At 42.9% G+C, this 14,577-nt stretch overlaps 1 protein-coding gene across 2 annotated transcripts; it reads left to right on the top strand.

Annotated features, from left to right (window-relative positions):
• Positions 1 to 4,946: 4,946 nt before the first annotated feature.
• Dusp12 (dual specificity phosphatase 12) lies at positions 4,947 to 12,550 on the top strand. 2 transcript variants are annotated; one of them, XM_005071433.4, is made up of 6 exons: positions 4,954 to 5,335; positions 8,394 to 8,507; positions 8,981 to 9,099; positions 9,413 to 9,509; positions 9,771 to 9,957; positions 11,879 to 12,550. In XM_005071433.4, exons 1-6 carry the CDS (start codon positions 4,995 to 4,997, stop codon positions 12,038 to 12,040), a joined length of 1,020 nt encoding a protein of 339 aa, XP_005071490.1. In that variant the 5' UTR covers positions 4,954 to 4,994; the 3' UTR covers positions 12,041 to 12,550. The 2 variants fall into 2 exon arrangements, with proteins under 2 accessions (XP_040593147.1, XP_005071490.1); XM_040737213.1 differs by lacking the exon at positions 9,771 to 9,957 and having other exon boundaries at positions 4,947 to 5,335; positions 11,879 to 11,957.
• The last annotated feature ends 2,027 nt before the right edge of the window (positions 12,551 to 14,577 follow it).

Raw genomic sequence — 14,577 nt, forward strand, 5'->3', positions numbered from 1 at the left:
GGTGTTGGTGGGGACTACATTTCACACTTGTGTCCAGTTGCTCCTGCTGTCTCTTTCCTAAGAGCTTTAATGACACTGGCTGAGAGAAATACTACACAGGGAGGGGTGCTGCCAGTGGATGAGGAGCTTCTCGGCGATTCTGGGGCCTCTACTGGGGCCACCCAGGCCCTTGGCATCTGCCACAGAAAAGAACTTCAGAATGAGTCAGAGTGAAAGGAGTTGGTGAATTTATTAAGTAGAAAGACAGGATCTCTTGAAGAGAGTGAGAGTGTAGGCATTAGGAGGGAAAAGGGATGCTCTGACGAATCCCATAAGTAGCTCTATGTGTCGTTTTTGGACTTTGAGATAATTAATTTGCAGCTAAGTTTAAATATTAAGGAGAGTTTGTGTTAGCAAATTTTGTTTTCTTTTCTACAGAATACTGTTCTTAAAGAGGAAGCTTTTTGTTTTTGTTTGTTTGCTTGCTTTTTCAAGACAGAATTTCTCTTCATAGTCCTGTCTGTCCTGGAACTTGCTCATAGACAAGGCTGGCCTGGAGGAGGAAGCTTTTTAAGGTACATTGTCTAGGCTGGTTGCTGGAGAAGGGGTGCTAGGGATTGACCTAAGAGATTTTCACTCATAGACTGAGCACAAGAAAGTTGGACTGAAGCGTAGTTCATTAGCCATTTTTAACAACCTTGTTTGTGATAATTTTTTTTTCTGAAAGGGGAGTACAGTTTTTTTTTTTCTGCAGGTGGTCCACTAAGTGATGAAGAAACTGAGTTATCCAGCTAGACAAGGCAGGACTGAGGGATAGGACGGGCCTTTCTTACATTCCCTCTGTCTCCTAACTAGCTATTCTGTTGAAGAACCAGCCTGCCTCCATCTTAAGCTTAAAAGCCATCATATAGTAAAGGCAAACTAGGTTCATTCCTGTTTATGATTAAACCTATGCTTCTCAAATATTGTGCTATATACCACTGTTGGCGGATTTTTTTTGTCCCATCTGTCAGCTCCCAAAATACCACACTAGTTCTTATAACTTAAATTAACCCGTATCTTTTAATCTATGTTCTTTTATGTGGCTTGGTTACCCCTATTCAGTACTCCCCATGGTACTTCCTCTCTGTCTGGCGGCTCTACCCTTCTTCTCTCTGCCCTGAAAATCCTGCCTAGCTATTGGCCATTTAGCTTTTTTATCAAACCAGTCACAGTGGCATGTCTTCACACAGTACAAAGGAACATCCCACAACACCCCACCTGTAACCTTAATTACAAATGGTTCTGTACTGCCTGTTCCAGGAATGGGAATCATGTCTTTGTTTCAGGAGGTCATTACAACTAACTTGTTATGCTTATGTTCCGCTCCTGTAACACCACTTATTTTGACCACCAAATCCCCCATTTGGAAAACCCCTCCCGGAGCTATATAAAAACTGTGTCTTCTTCCCATCTGGGGCTGCTGTCTAAAATCTCATCGTAGGGTGAGACAGCCGGCTGGCTAGTGCTAGGTGCACCCCTAAAATAAAGCTTGCTTTAACTGGACAATTGTGGACTTGGCCTTTCTCCTCACAATTTTCAGGTTTAACACTGCCTGGTTAATGTTAAAATTCTGAGAAACCTAGTGTAGGTGTTGTAACTTTGAAAGATACCCTGGCAACCGGGAGCCAAGGGACACCAAAGTCCATGGCACAACAAACCCCACACAAGAGATTTATTGGGAGGGGAAAAAACCAGGAGGGTGGCTGTCTCCACTCAGGTGAGAAGCTGCAAGGAACTGAACAGAAGACAGAGCTTATATATAGAGTTTCTTAGGGGGTGGAGCTTTCCAAGGTGGCCAGATCTTAGGACAAACTTAGAGATTGGTGGGATTCTGTGGTCAGACTCTGGAGAAAGCTCGGGTATTGATGGGATTCTGTTGCTTAGCTCTGGTCTCAGGGTTAAGTCAGGGTCAGGGTGTTTCTCCTTTGGCTCTGGTCTTGGGGTCATCGGGGCCTTTGGGGTCAGGTCAGGGTGTTTCTCCTTTGCCCTGGTCTCAGGGTCAAGTCAGGGTCAGGGTGTAGTTCCCTTGGCCCTTTTACCCTACAACTGGGAACTTTCTTTTCTTTTCTTCTTTTATTGAAAATAGATTTTTTTCTCTCACATAACATCTCTTGATTATGGTTTCCCCTCTCTCTACTCCTCCCTGTTTCTCTCCACTTGCCCCCTCCCCCAATCTGGGCCTATCCCCTTCCTGTTTCTCTTTAGAAAAACGCAGGCTTCTAAGGAGTAATAATAAAATAAAGCATAGTAAGATAAGACAAAACTAATACATTGGAATAGGACAAAACAAACACAATGAAAAGACCCAAGAAAAGGCACAAGAAACAGGTATGGACACAGAGTCTCCCTGGTTTGCACACTCAGCAGTCCCATAAAGCATACTACACTAGAAGCCATAATATATATGCAAAGGGCCTGCAGGGTAAAAAGAGAGAGAAAGTGTAGATAAAATAAAATAAAAAATAAGATTAAAAAACAAACAAAACAAAAATAAGAACAAAAAGGAAAAGCCCTGACATGACATTATGAGCCAAGGAACCTCCAAAGATGCCAATGAGGTCCTTTTCCGTCAGCCTTCTACAGCTGGGCACGCATCCTACCTTTATGAGCAGTTTGTCTCCTCAGTGAGACTCCCTTGAAGAAAACTAAATTTTCATTTGCAAGTGGTTATTGTATAAACTGATGACATGGCCACTCTATTGTATGGTCAATGGTCGATTTGTTTGCTTGTTTTGTATATTTGAGAGAGAGAAGAGCCAGAGGCATCTGGAAGAGTTCAGGGGAGAGAGAGAGAGAGAGAGAGAGAGAGAGAGAGAGAGAGAGAGAGAGAGAGAGAGAGAGAGAGAGAGAGAGAGAGAGCATAGACAAAATAGCAGGTTATAAGTAGAATGAGCAGCTGTGGGGAGGGGAGCCCGTGTCCTGGAGTTTAGGGGAGGAGGTGAGAAGAGCTAAGATGCTAGCATGGATTCTGAAATGTGTAACAGATACTTTTGGTACTGAGGGAGCCTGGAGACCAGCATGTTCTTAGGTATGCTCATTGGCATCACAGATATCTATTTGTTCCTTCTACCTTTTGGAAACGGATTTTCCTTTGGACCTGACAGCTATCATTTGAGATTACGTCTGGTCGGGGATGGGGCGTGTTTCTACTTCTCCTTTCAGCTCTAGTGCAGACCTGTGCAGGACCTGTGTGTGCTGCCTCAGTCTCTGTGAGTTCATGTGTGCATCGAATTTGCTGTCTTTAGGAGAAAGCTTGTTTTTTATTGGTGTCCTCCATCCCCTCTGGCACTTACACTCTTTCTGCCTCCTCTTCTGGAGGGTTCCCTGAGCCCTGAGGGAAGGGATTTGATGGAGACATCTCATTTAGGTCTGAGTGTTTCAAGATCTCTCACTCTCTACATGATTCCTGGCTGTGGTCTCTGAACTTGTTCCCATCTGCTGCAGGAGGAAGATTCTGATGATGGCTGAATAAGGCGCTGATCTACGGGTATAGCAGAATGTCATTACCCTACTGTATTCATTTATTTATTTATAACAGTGGCATTTGGTTTTACCCTAGGTCCCTGGGCTATCTAATCTAAGGTTCCTGGCCATCTGAGCAGTGTTGGGCATGGGTTCCATCTCCTACGGTGAGCCTTAAGTCAAACCAGATGTGGGTTTGTTACTCCGGTAAGTTTGCGTCACCATTGCACTAGGATGTCTTCAGGCAGGACACTACTGTAAATCAGAGCGTTTGTGGCTGGATTGGTGCGAACATGTCGCTTTTGGTAGCATGCAGAGCACCTTCCTGTACCAAAGATGCTAGCACTGAGGGGCAAAGACTCTATGTAGGCAGCTCAACTTCTCCATGTTCAGTGAATTATGTATGTGTTGCCTTCAGCAGCAGAGCCTTGACATCAGACGGTGGAGAGCAACCTATATAGTCTTAGTAGCAGCCTGAGTTGTTTGGGGGTTCCTAGGGTACCCCTTTGACCAACAACTCAATTAGATGTAATCCAATCCTAGTTCTGGAAGTTTCATTTAGTGACAAGAAATGTCCAGTTGTGGCTCTGTCTCCTCCATTATTTTGTGATATCATTTAAATGTACACACACACACACACACATATGGAAACTTCTACCATATTAGGTTTTAATACCATCCCTCAAATGGCCCTTAATTTTAACTCTGTCTCCTCCTTTCCCTCCCCTTCTCCATTTGATCCTTTTATTCTAGCCCTCTCCTCCATCCATAACCATCTATTCTATTTCCCTTTCCTAGGGAGATCTATCAGTCCCTCTCTAGTCCCTTCCTCTATCCCTAACGTCTGTGGTTCTATGGATTGTAGCTTGGTTAATGACTTAATAGCTTATATGCACATATAAGTGAATACATACCATATTTGTCTTTCTGGGTTGGGGATGATTTTTTTCTAGCTCCTTCCTTCCTTCCTTCCTTCCTTCCTTCCTTCCTTCCTTCCTTCCTTCCTTCCTTCCTTCCTTCCTGGCTGCCTGAGTAATACTCCATTGTGTAAATGTACCACATTTTCTTTTTCCATTCTTCTGTTGAGGCACATCTAGGTTGTTTCCAATTTCTGGCTACTATGAATAGAGAGTATCAATAAACATGGTTGGGCAGGAGTCTCTGTGGTAGGATGAAGCGTCCTTTGGGTATATGCTGGACCTGGAGGTGAATCGATTTCCATCTTCACTGATTTCCATAGTGGCCGTACAAGTTTTGCAGTCGCGCCAGCAATGGATGAACGGACACTTTATTTTCTGTCTTGAACGTTGGAGGGCTGTGTGGAAAGCTGCTCTGACTGGAGCTTACTCAGCACAGTTTCAGCAAGCCTCGCATCATCTTCCGCAGAATCCGTCATTTTTTCCATTGCCGTGGTCCTCCCGCGGCGCTGTGAGGGGCTGGAGTTTACCAGAGGTCGCTCTAGCCGGCAACTCGGTGGCCGAGCAGCGGCTGCCCGCCTTCCGGGCGCCGCCATGTTGGAAGCGCAGGGCTTGAACCATGGCGGCGAGCGCCAGACCGCGGCTACCAGCCCCGCTAGCTCGGCGGGGCACACCGTGGAAGTGCGGCCAGGACTGTATCTGGGCGGGGCAGCGGCGGTGGCGGAACCAGACCACCTGAAGGAGGCCGGCATCACCGCCGTGCTGACGGTAGACTCGGAACCGGGTTTCCAGGCTGGGGCCGGGTTCGAAGGTCTCCGGAGCCTCTTCGTGCCGGCGCTGGACGAACCCGAGACGGACTTGCTCAGCCACTTGGATCGCTGCGTGGCCTTCATCGGCCAGTCCCGAGCTGAGGGGCGTGCGGTGTTGGTGCACTGGTGAGTAGTAGCGCCTCGTACCCGGTCTCGCTCTTCTGCTGGGCGCCCAGGAGCGGAGGAGCCGGCTGTCACAGCTGAGATCCCCGCTCCTCATCCTCATCATTGGGCGTGTGGTACAAAGAGGAGGGTCTGGAGACTTTACTCTGGTTCGTGTTTAGTTTGGCTAATTTTGCAGCATCCACCCACCCACCCGCCAACCCACCCACCATCTTTCTCTCATCTGTCTTTAGTTTTGGAGTTGGGTTCATCAGATAAGGTTTAGCAGCTCTGTAAGAGAAATCAGACACCCATGCCAGTGAATGTGGTTCAGGTCAGATGTCTTGGGGTGAAAATATGAGCTACTTTTCTTACTCATCCTAAAAGTCACTGTGGCTAACAAGAAAAACACGCGAACTTTTGTTTTTGAGACAAGCTTTTACTGTGTAGATCTTGCAGGCCTGGAACTCTCGAGCAGGCTGGCTTTAAAACCACAGATACCCGCCTACATCTGCCTCCAGAATGCTGCAACACCGTTAGTGCACCGCCACGCCTGAGAGTTTTTAATCCAAGTTTTATATGACACGAAATGGAAAGATGCCTGGATTAACCCAGACTGGACGGTCTTATAGAAATGTACAAGTAGAGTATGACCTAATGCTAATGGAGAGGGGAAGCCCAGCCTGACCTATATTGATCTTCCCCCTGGGGTATGGGGCAAGGCCCTTTCTGGAATGGTGGCTTTAGGATACACCAGACTAAGTAGGTCAGAGAACTGATTTGACCTGCTAGGCAGCCACTCTAGTGCTGTGGCACATTTCCAGTCCTTTTTTTCTTTTTTCTTTTGAGACAGGGTTTCTCTGTGGTTTTGGAGGCTGTACTGGAACTCGCTCTGTAGACCAGACTGGCTTCGAACTCACAGAGATCCACCTGCCTCTGCCTCCCAAGTGCTGGGATTAAAGGCGTATGCCACCAACGCCGGACTCCAGTCTTAAGAGAAATGTTACAGTGACACCCCACCCCACCCCAGTCTCTGAGATGGAAGTTTTTCTGTGTTGTCTAGGCTGTCCTAGAACTTGGGATCCTCCTGCATCTTCCTACTGAGTGCCAGTATTATATGCATGTGCTACTACTTTGTCTTTAATTGTAATTTTTGTGGTTAAGATTGGAGAAGAGGTTCTGGTCTCTCTGTCTTGCCTGGGGTAAGTGAGGACAAAGAGAATCAGAAGAAATGATAAACAGATCTGGAGAGACCAGTGTTAAGAGCAAAGGAGCTTGGATTTCTTATGTAGCCATTGCAATTTTTAAAATTATGTATACACAGAGCAGTTGTAAAGTGTGATTAGCCACTAAGAACCTGTGAGATCACAGGATCTGTTACTTTCTACCAGAAATCAAATACCCCCCCTCCCCCAGTCCCCTGCAGCTCTCTGGGACAGAAAGTTGACAAAATGTGAGTTGTGACCTTACATCACTTAGAGGTCTCTTTCTTCCACCAGCAGCTGTGAGCAAGTCTAGGTTGTCATCCCTTACCCACAGATAACATTGAATTATAACTTTATTTTTATGTAGTGCCCTTCTGCCTTATGTACTTTTGACTTAGAGGCCAGGCCAAGATAGGTCACCATATATTATGGAGCTTGCCTCCTTCTGTGAAAGCCTTCTCTTTGGGAACCCCATCATTATACATGGTGGCTATGGAACTCCTTTCCAGAACTTAAAGACCCACTTTCTCCCTTCAAGGCTGGCATGGATATGGCGGCCTCTGATGTGACGTAGATTTCTCCTGGAGCTCTCACTTCAGTGCAGTGTCAGACCTGCCTCAGGGTGACCTCCAGGCTTTCTCCCCTAACAAAGCTCACCGAAGGGCAATTTTGTGTTGTTCCTTTCTACAAAACCTACAGTAAGTTAAAACACAACCAGATTCAGAATTGTATCTCCCTTTTCATTAGAAGAAGGGGACAGTGGGGAATGTCAAGATTTTAGAGGTGTAGTAAATGCGTTTTCAGTGGACATGGAGAAACGTGAAAAATCTGTTGAGCCTGTGGGACAGTGAATCATAAGTGATTCTTTTTGGAATATTGAATTGGATCAAAATAGAAGATAGCTGTGTATGACAGTCTACTTTTCTGTGTTGACAAACTTGTCTTTTCCTCCTGCTATTTGAATATAGTTAATGAAAACTCAGGGAAGGGACCTCAAGTAATTTTCTTCTTCCTTGGTGCCTCTGAATTTTGCAAACAGGAAGATAAAGTCTCCATCTGCTGCTAATTCAAAATAATCGTATACTTTGATGTTTGTTTTGAGCAATAATTCATACATTCTTTTAGTGATCGGTGAAGTTCTCAAGACTGCAGAGTAAGACCAGATTATTTTTCTTTTTTCTTTTTTTTTTTTCCTGGGAAGTGGTTCTGGGATTAAATCCAGGGTTTCACACTTGCAGATGCTCTTCTTCTGAGCTGTTTTGTTTTATTTTTTAAATGCTCTGTTTGGTATGAGGGAGACTGGTTGATGAATGGGAGAATTAGGATAGGAAGGATTCTTGGGCCTTATCTAGGAAATTGACAGGGTATATAGCAGCAAAAATAAAAGGCTAGGAAATGTTAGTAGGTGTTGAGGATTCTTCAGCAGTCCTGCTGGGTTGGTTTGAACTGCTTTGATGGACACTCCTGTGTGCCAGCAGCTCTAAAGATGTGCATTAGGACAGAAGGTAGTGCTACAAGAAGTATGGGACCAGATCTGGAACAACTTGAAGTTAAGAGCAAAGGAGCCATGACAACAGTTGGAAACTTTAAGGTAGTTATTTTTGAATAGTTAAATCATACATATTGCTCAGAACTAAAAAGGCTAGGAAATAAATGGCTGCTTTTGTATGTTAACGGTATTTAAGAGGCAGTGGGCTAATTTGAGTGTAACCCCATCGATGACTTAGGAGGCGGAGACAGGAAGATTGCTATAACTATGAGAGAGGAGACGACGGAAGTGAGGTGGGCCTGGATTTCACCATTAGTAGGGGGCTGGGCTTTGTCTTGATTTTTAATTGCTGCTATTTGCTATTTTATTTTGAAGGTCTGTTTTTCAGTCATGCAGGAGTGAGTCGGAGTGTTGCTGTAGTTACTGCCTTTATAATGAAGACAGAACAGCTTTCCTTTGAAAAAGCTTATGAAAACCTCCAGACTGTCAAGCCAGAAGCAAAGTGAGTTCTCTGTCACAGTAACATTACTTTCTTTTCTTTTCCTCTAAGGGTGTGTGTGTGTGTGTGTGTGTGTGTGTGTGTGTGTGTGTGTGTGTGTGTGTGTGTGTGTGTATCTGTGTATCTGTGTGTCTACGTGTTTGTGTTTGTGTGTGTGGTGCATGTTTGGGGAGGATGCACTTCACTATGCTTGCATGGGCCAGAAGCAAACTTAGGGTCTTCCTTGTCTGCTGTTGCTAGTTCTCCTTTTGTCCTGAGGGTTTTGTTTTTGTGATTTTTGTGTTTTTTTGGTTTTTTTTTTTGAAACAGGGTTTCTCTGTGGGTTTGGAGGCTGTCCTGGCTAGTCTTGAACTCACAGAGATCCACCTGCCTTTGCCTCCTGAGTGCTGGGATTAAAGGCGAGTGCCACCACCACCCGGCTTGTCCGGAGGTTTTATTGGAAGAAAGCTCAACTTCACACTTGTCTTTCATTGCAGGATGAATGAGGGATTTGAATGGCAACTGAAGTTATATGAGACAATGGGGTATGAAGTGGATCCCTCTAGTGCAATTTATAAGCAGTATCGTTTACAGAAGGTTACTGAGAAGTACCCGGGTGAGTAAATACTGATGACTAGTAGAAATTGTACTCTCCTGAGGTGTCATTTACTTGGACACTAAATGCACTTATTACTTTTCAAGAAATCCTAGGCAGCAGAGACTGATGTTTCCTTTGTTTAGCAGAGAGTCATGTGGTTTAAAAATGGTTTAATAAAGCTCTTTTGCTTTCCGACCTGACTTCTCAACATGGAGATTTTTGTTTTCAGTTTCTGAGTTTAGCATGTATTGCCTCAGTTTGGCATTGGGATTTTGTCTGAAAATTTAGGAGGTTGATACTGACAGTTTGATGCATTTAAATTACCTTGTAGAACTTCGGAATTTACCTCAAGAACTCTTTGCTGTTGACCCAACTACCATTTCTCAAGGATTAAAAGATGACATTCTCTACAAATGTAGAAAGTGCAGGTAAAATATTTTGTATCCTCTGGAATTTTTATCATCTTGGTAATTGAAAAAGTACTTCATTGAATAGTATGAAAATTTTAAATTCAAACCTGTCTCAGAAAGAGACAGTAATCAATAGTTTAGTAATCAATAAGGGCTATTGAAATTTTGAGTAGCATCCTCAATGTTGTATTATTTTGGCTTGTTAGAAATACTGTGCATTTCATCTTTGTTTTCATCTTCTGGAAGTCATTAATGTTTTTGTCTTTGGCGGTTTTGCAGACGATCTTTATTTAGAAGTTCTAGTATTTTGGATCATAATGAAGGAAGTGGGCCAATAGCCTTTGCTCACAAGCGACCGTCACCGTCTTTGGCACTTACCACGGGGAGTCAGGTTCAGTGTACATCCTACTTCATTGAACCTGTACAGTGGATGGAATCTACTTTGTTGGGAGTGATAGATGGACAGGTGAGAATACTATTTCTTTCTACGGTTCATTGAATCGTCTAGATTCTGTTCCTTCTTACACTTTTAGGCTGTACTTTAGAGCTGGGGACATGGTTCAGTTGGTAGAGCGCTTGTCTAGTGTGCATGAAGCCCTGGGTTCCATCTCCAGCATCACATAAGCCAGGTGTGAAATCCCAGCACTCTGGAGGTTAAGGCAGGGGGATCAGAAGTTAAGGTCACCTCAGGCACATAGAGTTTGATACTATCCTGACATTCATGAAACACTGTCATAGCAACACAACAACAAACATTTTATTTATTTTTAATATCTGTATTACATTTTCTCTATTTTGTATGTGGGTCTGTGTACCTGTGGAGGCTTTGGGGTGTCACACACTCACATGGAAGTCAGAGAACAACTAGTGGCATTTGGTTTCCTCTATTCTCCGTGTAGGTCTCAGGCTTGACCATCTTACTGTCTGGATAAAAAGAAAACAAAACAAAAAACCAAAACGCTATGTTTTAATCAACATTTCCTTCTGAAGATTCTGACTATTATGTCTTTTTAGTATATGAGTAAGGTCACCAAAAGTAAATGATTCTTTCTTTTTAAATTAAACTTGAGGTCTTACCCATGTAATAGAGCAGTCTACCATAAAACTGTGCCCCCAATATTAAAAAAAAAAGGTTTTAAAAATTAGCTGATTCAAATTCACTAACTACATTTTATTGAGAACTACTCATCCAAGTTAGATTTGTTTTAAGACTATTGTTTATGTTTTCAAACATAAGACTAATATCTTAAAAATTATTGGATATATCACAAAATTAAGTGGAATAAATCAAGGTAAAATTATGTTTAAAATTTATTTTTGTCATTTAGCTTTCTCCATGGCTTACTCTGTGGGCCTAGTTTATATAAGAAAGCAGGCCCTCCAGGGGTGGCACCACCCTTAGTGGGCTGGGTCCTCCCACATCAATCATTAATCAAGAAAACGCCCCACAGACTTGCCCACAGGCCAATGTGGTGGAGGCAATTCTACAGCGAAGGTTCCTTCTTTTCAGTAATTCTAGTGTGTGTCAAGATGACAAAACTGACTCACCGGTCATTTATAGTTTCTTTTTCTGTAAAGTGTTTTATATCTTTATTTTTTTCTTGATGAGGTCAGGACAATTTTGTGACATTAGTTCTTTCCTTCAGCCTTTACATGGGTTCTGGGAATGGAACTCAGGTCATCAGGCTTGCTTGGGGAATGCCTTTACACACAGATCCGTCTTGCTGGCTCTATGTCCAGATTTCTGTAGCTCAATTTAAAGTAAAAATTCCTACTCAGACCATGTATATTAAACATAAATTAATGCTATTGTTACCATTAGAGAAAATGCAGTTGGCTTGGTGGGTTCTTTTGGATTTCTTTCTTACTGAATATCAGTGTATCTGATATCAGTTAATAATAGAAGGTAAGAATCTGAATATGCATTTACATCCTTTACCATGATGTTCTAGTTTGGAATCCCATTATAAATTGATTAGAAGCCAAGTGTTTGTTGCCTTGATAAAACATTCTTAGTTGTTTTGAGCTTTGTGTTTCCCCTTTAGCCTGAGGTTCCTGTTCCTCTTCAGTACAAAGAGCCTCTTCTGGGTCAGTTGTAGTTTATGGTTAAGTGTATCCTTCCAGATTACAAATTCCTTGAGGAACCAGGTGGTGGCAGCACATGTCTTTAATCCCAGCAGTTGGAAGCAAGTTCCATTGAGTTCAAGACATGGAGAAACCCTGTCTTGAAAAACCAAAATGAATCAATCAATCAAAATAACCTTTTTTTTTTTTTTTTTGACAACAAGAACCATGACTTAGCTATTTTATATTCTGTACTGTCAAAGATAGTTGCTGGATGTATATAAAATGTATGTAGTGACACACTTTCTTTTTTTTTTTTCCAGCTTCTTTGCCCAAAATGCAGTGCCAAGTTGGGTTCCTTCAACTGGTATGGAGAACAGTGCTCGTGTGGTCGATGGGTAACCCCTGCTTTTCAAATACACAAGAATAGAGTGGATGAAATGAAAATGTTGCCAGCATTGGGATCACAAACAAGGAAACTGTGAACTCAGGACACAGCTTGGAATAAAACCCCGGGAAACATACTTCTCTTGATTACTGTCTTTCATAATGGAGGCCAAAATTTCATTTGGAGTGTCCAAAGATAATTACTGTAGTAGATGTGTTAGTAGCTTATACATGGTATATGGTGTATATGCAATATTTCACTCGGCAATCCAGGCTTTTAATCATGTAATTTTGATTTGATACTAAAGTCTTTTATAATCAGATGTTGTGTTTTAAAGCTTTTGTGCTGTTTGGATCTAGCCCATGCTTTAAGCATGCAAGACAAGCATTCTACCTCTGAGCTACATCTGTAAAAGTTATGCTTTGTAGTATGTTGGTCATGTAATACTAAAGTACTTAAGTCTAGATGGATAAAATTGTATGCAAAAACTTGAAATTTTTGGTTTTCAGAAATTTAAAGCAGATTAATTTGTTGTATTTTGAAAAATGATTTCTGTGTCTCGTTTAAGGGACATTAGTAAACCTGCATGTGCCTTTTGGTGACTCTCCTTGGGAGACGTGAACACATCTATTCATCCTACATAGGGCACTGACCATGCACCAAAGAGATGGTTCCACCGAAGTCTGGCTTGGTAAACTGGTGAATTTATTGGGGTTACTTCAGGAGCATGGGCAACTCAAAGCAGCTACATTTCCAGAAAGCCAGCATAGGCAGCCTCTCACAAAAGCTGCATTCCTAGCTTCCAGCTCAGTTTGCAGGCAACTTACTGCGGGTCTCTTCCCCAGTGACCGTCACAGTTTATATTACTGTTGGGAAGGACCTAGTGAATCTTGTAACTATTTCAAGGCTCATAAATTGTGTTAATCCCTCTCTTCCCTCCTAGGGGTGGAGGGGGGGAGGGAGAGACAGACAGACAGACAGAGAGAGAGAGAGAGCGAGAGTTTGAGACAGGGTATGTAGCCCTGGTGTGTTGTGTATGTTTATGTTTGAGACTGTGTCTATGTAGCTATGTAGTTCTGGCTGTCCTGGAACTCACTTGGTAGACCAGACTGGCCTGAGAGAGCTCCAACTGCCTCTGCCTCCTGAGAGTGCCGGGATTAAAGGTGTATATGCCAGATTAGCCTTTTTGTTTTATCTGTAATAACTAGAATTTATTTGTTTCTTATTAGAATTAGACTTAATTAGATATTTGAACATTTAAATAAAATTGGAATTAGCTAAAAGAGGGATGATCTATGGCATTAAGATATTTTACTTATTTGTGTCTATGTATAAGACATTGACATGGAATTGGGCAGTGGTGGTGCACACCTTTAATCCCAGCACTAAAGAGACAGTGGCAGGTGGATCTCTGAGTTTGAAGTCTGTAGTCTGACATCCCTTTGTGGCACCACCAGCCCACAGATAATAGCACAGAGACTTATTATTTATGGAAGCTTGGCCTTTAGCGTAGGCTGTTTTCCAACTTGTTCTTATAACTTAAATTAACCTGTTTCTATTAATCTACTTTTTGCTACCTGGCTTTTACCTCTCTCTCTGTATATATGACTTGTTGTGTGTCTTGCTGGTGTCAATGCCTCCCTTCTTCCTGGAGTCCTCTCTCTTCCCACAAGTCCTATTTATTCCCTCCAGCCTAGCTATTGGCCATCCAATCAGAAGGTACCTTAAGCAGAGATACTTTTTTTTTGGTTATTTTTTTTCTGAGGCAGGGTTTCTCTGTGACTTTGGAGGCTGTCCTGGAACTAGCTCTTGTAGACCAGGCTGGTCTCAAACTCCCAGAGATCCGCCTGTCTCTGCTTCCAGAGTGCTGGGATTAAAGGTGTGCACCACCAACACCCAGCTCAGAGACATATCTTAACAGTATGCAAAAAAGATTATCCCACAATGGAGGCCAGCCTGGTCTACAGAGCAAGTTCCAGGATAGCCAGTGCTATACAGAGAAACTCTTGTCTCAAAAAACCAAAAACAATAAAAAAAGACATTGACATGGAAATAATTTTTAAATAACTTGGACAACAATCCTCTTTAAACATGCCTAGTTAGTTTGGGAGGGGTTTACTAATGAGAAAGACCCCTGTATATATGATGTGAAGCCTCTGGAAGCTTGCATTCTACTTGGCGGCGAGGAATGGCTGGGAAACATAACTGTGTAAAGTCCAGCTAGGGTAGGGGTACATGCCATAATTCCAGTATTCTGGAGGTGGAGGCGGGAGGATTGATCAGAAGTTAAAGGTCTTCTTGAACTTTGTAGGGAGTTGGAGCAGAGGAAAGCCTGGCTACAGGAATCTTAAAACAACAGAAAAACAAAACAAGGTGCATGTACACTGCTTCAGGGCCATTGGACAGCATGACCCTGAGTGTGTTTACTTCCCTTGCTGGGTCAGGTTGCTACCAGGAACCAGCCAAGACATTGGTTCTCCGTGTTGTCATGTTAGGCTTGGGGAGACTGGTGCGGGCAACTACCTGGTGGCTGATCCTGTAGAAATGCCCTACAACAGATGACAGCCAGCCTCTGGACCTCTCCAATGATTAAAAAAGAGTTTTTTTTTTTTACAGTTTCATTTGTGTATATAA

Source organism: Mesocricetus auratus, unplaced genomic scaffold, assembly GCF_017639785.1.
Source record: "Mesocricetus auratus isolate SY011 unplaced genomic scaffold, BCM_Maur_2.0 Super-Scaffold_100676, whole genome shotgun sequence".
NCBI lineage: Eukaryota > Metazoa > Chordata > Mammalia > Rodentia > Cricetidae > Mesocricetus > Mesocricetus auratus.

Excerpts from the sequence above, each read along its gene's own strand:
- Dusp12 (XM_005071433.4), top strand. The coding sequence starts at position 4,995 with ATGTTGGAAGCGCAGGGCTTGAACCATGGCGGCGAGCGCCAGACCGCG. Across the intron at positions 9,100-9,412 it reads GGTTACTGAGAAGTACCCGG|AACTTCGGAATTTACCTCAA; the intron begins GTGAGTAAATAC and ends ATTACCTTGTAG. Across the intron at positions 9,510-9,770 it reads TACAAATGTAGAAAGTGCAG|ACGATCTTTATTTAGAAGTT; the intron begins GTAAAATATTTT and ends GCGGTTTTGCAG.